General features: G+C 45.1%; 1 protein-coding gene across 1 annotated transcript in view; it reads right to left on the bottom strand.

Annotated features, from left to right (window-relative positions):
- The window catches only part of MTMR7 (myotubularin related protein 7), a 102200-nt gene that overhangs the window by 20842 nt on the left and 68676 nt on the right, over positions 1–12682 (bottom strand). The window contains 2 exon segments of the mRNA XM_082374788.1: positions 1517–1649; positions 10843–10977. Of these exon segments, the coding sequence (XP_082230914.1) occupies positions 1517–1649; positions 10843–10977 (268 nt within the window).

A 12682-nucleotide genomic window follows, 5' to 3' on the forward strand; every position in this document is an offset into this window, starting at 1 on the left:
ACTAAAACTAGACTACCCGTTCAATTACAGTACCAAGCTAGTCCAGTTTTTCATTGTGTGAAAAGCACAGCTTATAACAGGGAGAGCCACACCGCCCATGATAATCTCCCAAAGTTTACGAAGTTCAATGCCCAAGGCATGCTCCTGTCACCTGAGACATGGCAAATTTCACGTGGAGGTAAGATGGAGATAGATAGCTCTGGGGCCGTTATTTTTTTTTTTTTTTAAGATGCAGGAAGAGGTTTCGTCTAACCATTCAAACCCTCAATTTTAAACTATTTGCAATCAGGGGCATCAAAGTGTGGACTTGCAGACTGTCAGGGCTGGATGGGTCCACAGACATTATTAGTCCAATCCTCTCCATCTACAGCAGGTAACAGAGCCCCAAAGAAGGTACATGACGTGTTCAAGGTCTCATAATGACTGAGATGACCCCGGGAATCCAGGAAGGAGAATGGAAATCAGGCTTGTCTGTGACACTCAAGTCCCTCCAGCCCCACCGCTAGCTTCTCACTACATCCTGCTCTGATTAAGCACTGAACTGCACGAGTCACTGAGAGCAAACGTGTATCCCGAGAAAAAGGGAATTCGGCCCCTTCTCTGTCCCTCTTCACTGCAGATCCCGCATTTCCGTGCAGACCGGACCGCCCGCTTCCCTGGCACACAGCGCCGCCTCCCCAGGGCTTCCCCCCCGAAGCGCGAGCCCAGCATTTACAGCCTCCCCTGGCCCAGAGGCACGAAGCCCTGGGTTAAGCCCTCTTTCTCTTCGGCTCCCACAGGAGGGAGAAGCGGTGGACCTGACAACAGACTGCTCCTTGGGCCTTGACAAGCGCAAGAGCAGAAGCAGGAAACGAAGCTGGTTTTGCTTGGAATATACGATTTCTGGCAGTTCATTTACGGCTGGTGTGGCCACATGAATAACTCCTCTATGTTGCATAACCCGGCTCTGCGACTTCCTCTCCCTGTGAGTACCGAAGCCTGGCCGTACGCATCTCGTGGTGCTCGCTGGGTGGGGTAGGTGGGGGGGGGGCGCACTGCAGCACTTGTTGCTGATGGAAGGGAGAACCAGGACCCCCCAACATCCTCCTAATGGCCATTCAGCCGCTCGGATTCAGCTTATGAACCTCATGTCCACACGTGAACAGCTGGCGGCTGCTTTCGATGTAGGACTGCTTCATCTCCAAATGGTCCTGAATATGGGTCAAACTACTATTATGAGAGAGAAAGAAAAACTATCCCCGTGCACTTTTATCTTCGGTGTTAGGTGCCACCGGAGAGAGCCTGGCAGCCGATACCACATGACAAAACCACTCCACGATGACACAAAAAAAGACGAGAAAAGCTGTTAAATGTTTCAAGAGTCCCTGCATTTTGATATTCTTCCCAAATGATCCCACCCCTGCAAACAACATCACAGTAAAGCACAATTTTCACGTCAAGACACCATCTTATTCCATCTTGGCATTAACACATTTAACTGCATTTTTTAAATGCTGTGCATAAGGAAATGGTTTACCTTCCAGCATTTTTTGCAGACTGTTCCTCATGACGTGGATGTTCTCTATCCCGATAAACTGGAACTTGATATTGGAATAATTGTCTTCGTTCTCATAGCCTTTCCCTGCAGCACGATTTGCCATCGCATTAAGCTGCAGTGGGCAGCAAAACAGAACAGTCACCAGTGACAGTCATGAAACAATCACAACACTTCACGGCTCTCCGTAAGAACGCGCAACATGATGCAGAGAAACATGCTTTAAATGCCGGGAACACTGTGCTGGGCTAGGTAGCTACAGGCACTCGAGCTGAGCTTACAATTCAACAGCATCAGTTTGTTGATGTGGGAACATTTTCTGAGCTGGAAGCATCCCATAGATAAGCCCTTCTGCAGACGTTCCCTGTCAGGGATGCCAAATCCAATGTGGGATTCTGTACAGGGCCAAGTCGCCCCAATTTAATACCAAACATGACAGCCTTAGGTTGGCAGAAGAATATCAGCAGATACAGTCGGCAACATAAAGCTCTGTAAGTTAAATTATTATATCTTCCAGTATTAGAATGCCAATAAACACATCAACGTATAGGAATAGTTACGTCATTCTAATCTGCCTACAAGAATCCCTCAGGTACCCAATTCAACCTTGAGCAGGAATCGCTGAACAAAACAGAGAGAGGGCAAGCAGGTGCTAAGCCTCCAGAGACATTTCCTCCGGCCACCCTATTTAAATCTCCAGAGAGGATTTTTTTCTACCACATTCATTATCATAATTTCATATATAAAAAGTCACGGTTCCTAGTGCAAACTGGGTTAAATGGTAATGGACTTTGAAGAAGAAATTTATGATATGCAAACTTCTGCCTTATTCCTGTGTAACTAAAATCAAGAAGGGGACAAGTCCTGCCTTAGCTAAGAAATACACAGATTTCTAGAATGAATGTATTATTGTGAATACTCCATTCTTGCTGTTCAGCTAAGCGGGTCATCACATCCTAGACATCAATATTCACTGACCATTCTCTTCCTCTGCCCACAAAGGGCAGGAGGGCTGGCCCAGGCAGAGCACTCACCACCAAAAAAATATCAGTTTTTAGGACCACAATGCAGCACTCGGGGGATAGTCATACTTTTCAAAAATCTAAGCTTAAAAAAGCCAAGTTAAGTTAAAAGCATACATATTTTTTGACCCAGATTGCCTATGTGTGAGAGTCTGACACTATTAAAATACCAGCACATAAAGACAGACATCCAAGGATGTTTACTGCAATCTTTTTTTTTTTTTTAATAATAGTTGAGAGTTAAAAAACAGAAAACCTATGAATATCTCCATAGGGCCATGATTGGATGAATTATGGTATATTCATACCCTGGACTTCTAACAGGCTCAAGTAGAGACACAGAGATAGAGATAGACAGATATATAGATGTCTAGATATTGCGAGGGGAGGGAGGGAAAGAAAACAAAGAGGAGAGGGGAGGGAGGGGAGAAGAGAGGAGATACTGGGCCATGACATGTGAAGTGAAAAGAGTAAGCTCCAGAATAATATTCATACGATTCTCCCATTTTTTGTAAAACAAGCCGACCTACAGACATGCGTTTACGTTTATGCATGCTGGGTTAAGCAGAACAGAAATGAATGGAAGGCTATACCAATTTAGCAGCTGTTGCAGCAGACAGACAGAGGTGGCACGTGTGGGGAGCAGCTACCAATACTACTCCAGATGCTCCTCCAGGCTTTGCTACAAACCAGATATAGTGGGTTTGTAACTTAAGTAACAGAAAAAAAAACATACGGCAGGCCCCTCACTTTCCTGCTCCGTGATTCAGCTCACGTGACATCAGCTGGGGCACGCCCCACTACCCTGTTTCCCATTTACGAAAAGATCGTCCCCTTTTTCTCCCAGGCATGCTATGAGAAGGATAAAGGGTTTGGTCTCAATAAAGAATATAAAAAATAAAAAATAAAAATAAAATAAAAAATATAAAAATAGTGTTATTTTTAAGACAACTGATGTTCATGCTTTAAATTTTAAAAATATTTTAAGAGGAAAATTTTTCTAAAATTACCTATAGACATTGTTCTTTTGAAACATACTATTATAAAAATATCACTGGTTTGTATAATTATTTTCCAAAGTTGCTGGCTTATTCTTTACAAGCTTCATAAATAAAATGGTTAATAGGATACGTGTAAGTATCTTTATGTTACATGAACCTTATGTTTATTCTGTATCTTGAATAATTCAAGTTAAGCCTTCTCACCACATACCATACTCTTTTTAAACAGTGCAGTGAATAAAAACCAGAACACTATTATTACTTTAATCTATAATTAGGACCCTATGTTCACATTTTTTAGTAGTTGATTACCTATGACCTGGGAGAATTTATCGATGGTCTTCTTTAAAAGCAAAGGAGCCACAAAAGATGGCCTCTTAAAAGTCAACGGTACTTCTCATGATGAACAGAAGGTGGCAATATTTAATCTACCATCCAAAGTGTACTTTCTCAAGGTTTCCACACATTTTACAGGCCCTGTCAGGATAATGGGGTACCAGCTGACCCTTCAAAGCAGGAAATACAGTTTCATAATTAATAAAAAATTCAGAAGCTATCTTGGACCTATATGTATATTCATTCAGATAGAGTATCTCTTATATAAATAAAACACTAAGTCTAGTTTGGTGCCCTGTCCCTTAGGCTGAGAACTCCATTTCACAGGCAAGAAACAAGCTGTTCATTTCAGCTCCTAAAAGTTCTCAAATAGTGAAAAAAAACAACCTCAAAAGGTCACATACTACATGTTTTCAATTACAGAACGTTCTTGAAATGACAAACTTACAGAGGTGGAGAACAGATTAGTGGTTATTTGTGGTGATGTAATTGTTCTGTATCTTGACTGTGGTACTGGATATACAAACATACATATGTGATAAGACTTTACAGAGCTAAACACACACACACACACACACACACACACACATACGACTACAGTAAAACTGGGAAAATCGGAACAAGATTGGTGGATTTTATCAATGTCAATATCCTGGTTGCAATACTGTACACAGCTTTGCAAGATGTTATCACTGGGGGAAAGTGGGTAAAATGTACAAGGCATCCTTCTGTATTATTTCCTACAACTGCATGTGAATCTACAATTATCTCAAAATAGAAAGTCTAATTTAAAAAAAAAAAATTCTCAAACAGATAAAACAATGGAGGTAACTGCATTCCAGTTTCAACCTATGCTTAAAGAACACAACAGACAAGTGAAAAGTGGTACTGGAAAAAGTGCCCTGTTTTCTAATCCAAGGTCACTCTGCTATTTGATCATCTCAGCATCTTTGGGTGCAAAAAAGCTCATAAGTGAAACAAAAAAATTCACTCACTCTCAACAAACACTTAACGAACACCTACTGAATGGAATAAAACGTGAATAAGAAGTGGTTCCAGCCACCACAAGCTTATCATCAAGTGTGGAAGTGCAAGCACACAGCACCAAATAACGACAGATAATACCCACCAGGACTGGGCAGGAGCTGAGAGCCTGGTAGAGGCGGTGGCAGTAGTTAGAATTTGGAACAGCCCCACGTGGCCTAGGGCATCAGGGGTAACGTTTCATGATGGGAGGACTTGAGATGGGCTTTAATAACCAGGAAGCATGGAGAGAAAGGGGGGGGGGCATCCCAGATGAAGCGATGAGAAAGGGAAGAGGTAGGGGACCAAATCAAAGAAGCAGGTGGGTATCAGTGAATCAACCAGTGCGAGCATAGCAGAAGGTTCAAGTCTGGCGGCAGCAGCAAGAAAGGAGGCTAGAAATTATTAGGGTCCCCTACACACAAGCTAAATTAAGAAGTTCTAACTTTATCTGTGGCAGTAGAGAGCCACTGAAGGCTTCCGAGCAGGCTTAATTGAAACATTTGAGATTTAGTATCCATGACAGAGAAGATCCACTGGAGTGGGGCAGAGGACGTGAGCTCCGCAGGAAGGTGGCTGATCTCATTTATGGCCAGAACCCTATGCATCAAGCTGGCACAGAGCAGGCACTCAGTGAAGATTTACTGACGGGCTGACCGACCAAATAAATGCGTAACAGAGTGAGGTTGAGAGGTGAACAGGCCAAGAATGTTAAAAAAAGAACTGAATCAGATTCTTTCCCCCCCCAGTCTTAAATCATCAATCAAACACATCAAAATCATGGAAACTCAGTCAACCATAATCTGCATATCAAGTTAAAGGTCAGCCTGGTCACCATCTCAGCCTCGGAGTCTATTTCAGCAGAGCACATTCTGTACCTGAATGACAGGACCTGATCTGACGTGGCTGGAAAATGAGAATTGAAGTTGATCTTGGCAGGAGGACTGGACCATGGTCTAGCCTGCAGTGTCAATTAATGGTCCTTTTCTCTCCCTGCATCTGTATCTGGTGAAATGAAGAATCTTATCTTGTGATATAAACATGAAAATAAGAGATGATTTTACTTCTTGCAACTACTGTCTACAACTGTGCTAATCAAAATCCTCCTTTCCTACCCCTGAAGGAAGAATTAATAACTTTTGGAATACAATCAGATAGGAAATCACCGTCCAGCTCAACTGAAAATCCCAACCCCATATATGATGCAGAATTTTCTCCTTCTCTTATTAGAGGCCGTTTGGACTGGTGAGGGGTCTGCTTTGGTACCTTCCTTTTCTTCCTTCTTCTAGCTCTATCTTTATATGGGGAGGGGGAGGGAGAGAGGGAGATAAAAGAGGAGGTAGATATCTCTTTGCAAAGCTGGACGAGACTGCTGTTCTCTCTCCATTAGTCGTCACTGCTTTTCCGGTTAACACTTGCTGACCAGCGCTGCCCTCTCTGGCATTAAGTGTCCATATCCTAGGGCAAGTCTGTGGGCTCCTGGGAGGAGGAGGCACACAGCTCGCTGACATGGAGACCCACCTTGGCTTGAGCCTGTTCCGAGGCCCCCAGCTTCCCTCCCCAGCACGTACCCCACAGTCAGCCGCAGCTGGAAACCTCCAGTTGGGGGGTGGGGGCCGGGCCTCCGCAAGACGGCTCACGTACAACTTTCTTTCTCAGTGTTCACTGGACCCACAGGTCCCCCCTCCATCCCTGTCCTGCCAAAAAGGGAGAGCAGATGCCCCACTGCCACTAAATGCCACGGTCGCTCCCCTTCCCCTGCTCACTGCCACAGTGGAACTAGTCGGCCACACGTCCCACACGGAAGTGACCTCCTAGCTGCCCCTCTGTCACGCACCCCGATCTCTGCAACAGATACTCCCAGATCCCCTCCTCACAGGATTCAGTGAGAGGAAACCACCTACTTACTGATTCCAGAGACACAGAAAAACTTCCAACATGACCTCCTCCTGTTTCACAGCTAAAGAATGGCTCACAAGGTGAAATCAGAGGCCATTTCACCACAAAGCTGTCTTTGGAGAAGGAGCCAGGACAAGGGGCCGGGCGTTAGCTGAGCCCCTGGCCGGCCTGCTCGCCCCTTCCCTCCACAGCCCGGCACCCCTCCCAGGCCGCCGGCGTCAGAGCCCGGCTCACACCTCCTGCCCCGGCCTGAGTGTGTACGAGCCTGTGGTTGGTCCTTCAGCTCCGAGCCTCCAGCCTCACTGCAGATGTGCTCGGAAGAGGGAACCCTGTGGAACCTGACGGTGGACCCAAGGCTTCCCTGGATATCGCTGTCCACAGACCGTGATCAAACAGAAGTAGCGTGGCTCGGGCGCCAGATAAGCTGAGATTTGAACGGCTTGACCTTGGACGCATGACTGAACCTCTCTCAATCTGAGACCTTACCCATAAAAAGAAAAGAACAGCTCCTAATTTGCAGGAGTATTATAAGAATTGAATGCGAAAGTGCCTGGCATTTTTACAAGCTCAGCAAAGTCCCAGAACAAAGTAATGTTAAAGTCATGAGCGAGGCTGAGACAGAAGGGGTTCGATATCATATTAAAATCCAACAACTATGGCATCAACATGATCTCCTATCTTCTTAATGCACCAAATTCTAGCAGCAACATATGACCTCGAGGGTATGTTTTTTCTTAACAGATACTCAGTTCATGCTGAGGCCCTCACTGCCTTTGCCTCCTGAGATTTTAATATCAACAAGCAATGCAGAAGCTTTCATCTGAACAGGCAGCATCTGGGGCGAGCCTTGCTCCAAGGACAAGAATGACTTCTAGCCTTTCTCCTTTTCAGTAAACCTGTGAGCAAACCTGGCCAGGGCCCGTCTGTCTGTCCACCACCCACAGCAAACATGGACCTGGTCTCCTGGCTACTGAGGAATAAAAATCGACGGACGTGATCTTTAAAAGAATGAGAGCTCTAAGCAAACAGGTGAAGACTCCTGTGAAGGTGTGTGCGCCTGGGGAAATAGGAAGAGGGCACGACTTGTATGAGACACCAATTTTCTTTAAGAGATCAGCATCCAACTTCTTATCGCCAAGAGCAAACGCACTCAGTGCTAAATATACCCTTCACGTCAAATCCTCTGGATTAATTTATTTTACATCTGGACTATGCCTGGCTCAACAGCTGCCACATTTCCCGGAAGGTTTGCATAGCGTAGTACACGCTTGGGTCGTTGGCCCTTAAAGCAGCAGGCGAACCTGTCTGTCTCTATTTAAATCTAGGAGAATAGGATCGGAGAAGGGCACCCCAATTCACTTTAAAGGCCCTGTCTTTCCATCCTTTTCTTATCTTGTCTTCAGTACGTGTGTCTAAGACAGGCATTCATTCAGTTGTCTCTGACTGTTAGGAAATTCAGAGCAGCTCCACTGTCCTGACACAAAAGGCACAATGACGGGAGGGAAAGAGTCAATGCGAGAAGGATGAAGCAGAGAGAAAGCACAAATCGAAAGAGAGCAGTAAAAGTCAGAGCCTGGCATCTTTCGAGTGAAAACCTTCAAGCAGAGAAACTATTTCTTTCCCAGTCTGAAGCTCTTCCCTGCTGTGCTTTGAAAATCTGTCCAAAAGCAAGGGAATCCTTTACCTGTCATCTACTAGAATGTGATCCAGCTGCAACATGTTTTGTCCTTGGCCTGCAAGGTTGGTCTGCTGATCTGGCATCTGAGAGTAACTCATCCTCACTGCCCACCCCTCCACGGCCATCCCACAGCTACCCTCCCATTAGAGAGGAAGGGACTGTTCTGAGGGCAGTAATGTGAGTGCTCTTAGACTAGGAAGACATCAAACTTAGTGATCGAGACCGTGAATCACAATATTTAATGAAATGGGGCTCAGAGAAGCAGCGAAATTGCCAGGGTCTGAGTGGCTACACAATGGATAGTATCCAGTTTCCATGATTTCTCTTATCGGCCAGGAGTATAGACCCTGTCTGTAATTACCCACTCCTAACATCAGTGTAGACTTTGAAGTGACTTGGGCCGTTGGTCATATTTCCTCCTTCCTGTTCTAATGTTTCTATGTCCTTATGTTCTTTTTTTTTTTTGATAGCTTCTTTGACATAGAATTCACATGCCATACAATCTATCCATGTAAAGTATACAATTCAATGGTGTTTGGTATAGTCACAGAACTGTGAATATACCACGTCACCACAATCTATTTTTAGAACATTTTCATCACCCCAAAAAGAAACCCTCTACCCATCAGGTGTCGCCTCCCATTTCCTCCCATTCCCCTAGCCCTAGGCAACCACCACCCTGCCTGATGTCTCTACGGATTTGTCATAGAGACATTCATATAAATGGAATCATACAATATGTGATCCTCTGTGACTGACTTCTTTCACTTAGCCTAACACTTTCAAGGTTCATCCACGTTGTAGCACTTACCAGTACTTCATTCCTTTAGTAATAATAGCCAACAAATATTCCAGGGAATGGATATACCATATTTTATTAATCCATTCTCAGCTGATGGAATTTGGTTGTTTCTACTTTGGGGCTATTATTAACAATGAATATTCACTTAGAAGTTTCTGTGTGGACATATGTTTTCATTTTTCTTAAATTAGGAGTGGAATTACTGGGTCACATGGTAACTTTTATGTGTAACATTTTGAAGTCCTTATGTTCTTTCAAACTTTTTATGATTAAAAATTCTTTCACACTGTAATTTACAAAATAAAGGTTTCTTAAAATCCTCCTCTCACCTCACAAGAAAAGCCACTGTTAACAGTTTACTATACATACCCTCAAACTTTTTTCAGTGAAAAACTATAGAACAACGTATAATTTGTATAATTTAATTATTGTTCCATACATGGCATTACAGATTTCCTGTAGCTCACTCTTGCTGCTTCATGGTATAGCCTGGACCTGTTCCACACCCACGTGGAGAAACAACATGCAGCTCTCTCTCACAGTCACAGGCCCAGGTATATTTTCATAACTGGCAAGGAATTCCTGTGCCAAATATGTTGAATAAAGGCCATTTCTCTCTGTCACCTCATTTTGTCCCATATATTCCATGCCCCTGTAGGTGATTTTGTTTCCATGTATTCAATGGCACATCCCTCTGAGGACTTCATGTGTTGGCTGGTTTACAAAGAAATGGGTCTAAGGAGTGAAATTACAAATTATACTTGACCTAACCCTGACTAGTGTCAAGAACATATCAAGCTGAGTGGGTGGTAAGCGTAAGATGGACTTGGTCCACCTGTTGATAACTAGATTATTTCCTGTTGGTTGTTCTATTAAATTATAAAATTAATATATGAATACCTGAGTAATTATAAAATAATATTTTCAAACGAGGTAAGTAGAAAGTTCTCTACCTCCCCCAAGCCTCCCCACCTTCTCCATGCAATTTTAATAGGTTAGTGCTTATCCTTCCAGATCTTTTTCTATTTTAAGTTTTTACCAACCTATAGTTTGGTTTTTTCCGTAGACACAGTAGTATACATATTAATTGGTGACTTTTCTTTTTTTACTTAACATTACATTTTGTAAATCTTTCCAAGTCATAGCTACAGAGCACTACAAGTGGAATTTGCAATACAAGAGGTGAATATCTCACAAAAACTGAACGGTAGGAATTCCACAGAGAAGAAAAGGTCCTTTTATAAACAAACCAAAAAAATAATTTGGTATATTTAGGAGAGTCACCTCCAACACGAGACCACACTTCCATCGTGTGCGCTATGTACCAAGCACAGTGGTCAGAGCAGGGGAAATATCCAAAGTACCTGCCGACGTCAGGCCCTCCAGGAGCTCCGGGGCCCCAGAAGGCAGCTGAGCAGGGCAGCTACGCACGGCTGTGCAAAGCCCCCCTGCAGATGGGGCTCCCTGAGCGGGTCAGGGAGCATGGCCTCATCTCGCATTCCATGACTCAGAGCGGCAAAGACACACATCAGCGTGGTGACACCTACTTTAGGCCGAGTGTCCACGACGTAAATGAAGTCGCTTCCCGGGCTGGCCTTCCTGATGGCCTGGAGCATCTGCTCGTCTTCCAGGCACCGGGCACTGAAGCCAGACAGGGGCTGGCTGCTCCGGCAGATGGAGACCTGGGGGGAAGCAAGGCGGCAGCATCAGGCAGCAGTGCGACAGCACCTCCCCGGAACCCTCAAGACCATCCCCACAGCAAGGCCCCAGAGTTCACTGACGCCCACCACTAGCTCGTAAAAGTATCAGTGCCTTCTGGAGACCGAGGTTGCCTTCTTTCTAATTCAAGTCAAGAAACCACTACGTGGGCAAGTAGTGCAAAAAGTTTCTCTGTGTAAGAAATTAGGAATGTGTAAGGATGTTTAGGTGGGACCCAAATTATGAAACGTAAAGCCAGTTAAATATCCTACTTTCCTCTTCACCACTACTGTTTCATCTTCCTGCCAAAGTAGAAATATAAAGTAAGTAACTATTCACCTAAAATTTATAAAAATTATAAAAGTGACTTCTTTAGTGTTTCCATCATTTACTAGCCCATTTAGAAACATCACAAATACCGAAAACCAATTCTAACCCTAAATGGGGGCGTTTTCACGGTGACAAAGCCCAGGCAGCTGCTAGCTTCTAAGGACGGCAGGCGTGGACCTGGGCTGACCAGGTAAGCTGGAAGCAAGGTCTTTCTGGGGAACTGATCTGCGTTCTATTCTTCGATTTCCCTACTCTGCGGTTCTAAGAGTACACCACACCACTGCCCTGGTGACGCAGTGGTTGAGAATCCGCCTGCCAACGCAGGGGACACAGGTTCAAGCCCTGGTCCGGGAAGATCCCACATGCCGTGGAGCAGCTGGGCCCGTGCGCCACAGCTACTGAGCCTGCGCTCTAGAGCTTGCGAGCCACAACTACTGAGCCCACGTGCTACAACTACTGAAGCCCACGCGCCTAGAGCCCGTGTTCCGCAACAAGAGAAGCCACCGCCATGAGAAGCCCGCGCACCGCAACGAGGAGTAGCCCCCACTCGCCGCAACTAGAGAAAGCCCGTGCACAGCAACGAAGACCCAACGCAGCCAAAAATAAATTAATTAAAAAAATATATATACACAACAGCATAAACAATATACATAACAGCATAAACATTTCCCTGAGTTATTAATAGGTGAGTATAGCCACAACCTCACAGCTGTAAAACTTACACTTCTGTGGCAAAGTACTTTTTATGGATTTAGGTTTATTTTAACATTTAAATTGAACTCAAATCACCAAATACAATCTAGGAATGACTCTTCTGAAGAACGTACACAGAGCCCAGGCGCCCGCTGTGTAAGAGGATGCAGGCAGCCCCCCGGCTCGGGGCAGGCTGAGCAGGGAAACCTCCCCTGAAAAGAGCCGTGGCCCAGCCCGTTCAGGGCGCCCGCATGCAGGGCTTCATCCTGGAAGCCACTCCAGCTCTGAGTCCAGCACAGCTTAACTGTCCTTAAAGCCCACGCCAGCACTCCTTAGCCAGGGTTTGGGTTTCTCCAGAAAAGGTGAGCTTTGGCACTCCTCACTGGAGAAGGCAGGGATGGTTCTTACTAACTATATGATCCTCCAGCAGAGAACCTCCTGGCAGGACCGAGAACTGCAGACAAGTAACCGGGCAACCGCCCGAGGGTTCCAGTACCTTCTGTGACAGAGAGAGGCAATTACTGAGGGGCTCCAGGAACTCTGTGCCTGCAGCCAGAATTCAGGGGGCCGGTGCCTGCGGAGTGGGAAGCAAAGCAAAGGGGCAAGAGAGCGGCTCCAGGGCTGCTGAACTCTCGAGCTGTTGGCAGCACAAGTCCAACCACAGAG

This window comes from Balaenoptera borealis (genome assembly GCF_965194805.1).
Source record: "Balaenoptera borealis genome assembly, chromosome: 21".
NCBI classification, from domain to species: domain Eukaryota; kingdom Metazoa; phylum Chordata; class Mammalia; order Artiodactyla; family Balaenopteridae; genus Balaenoptera; species Balaenoptera borealis.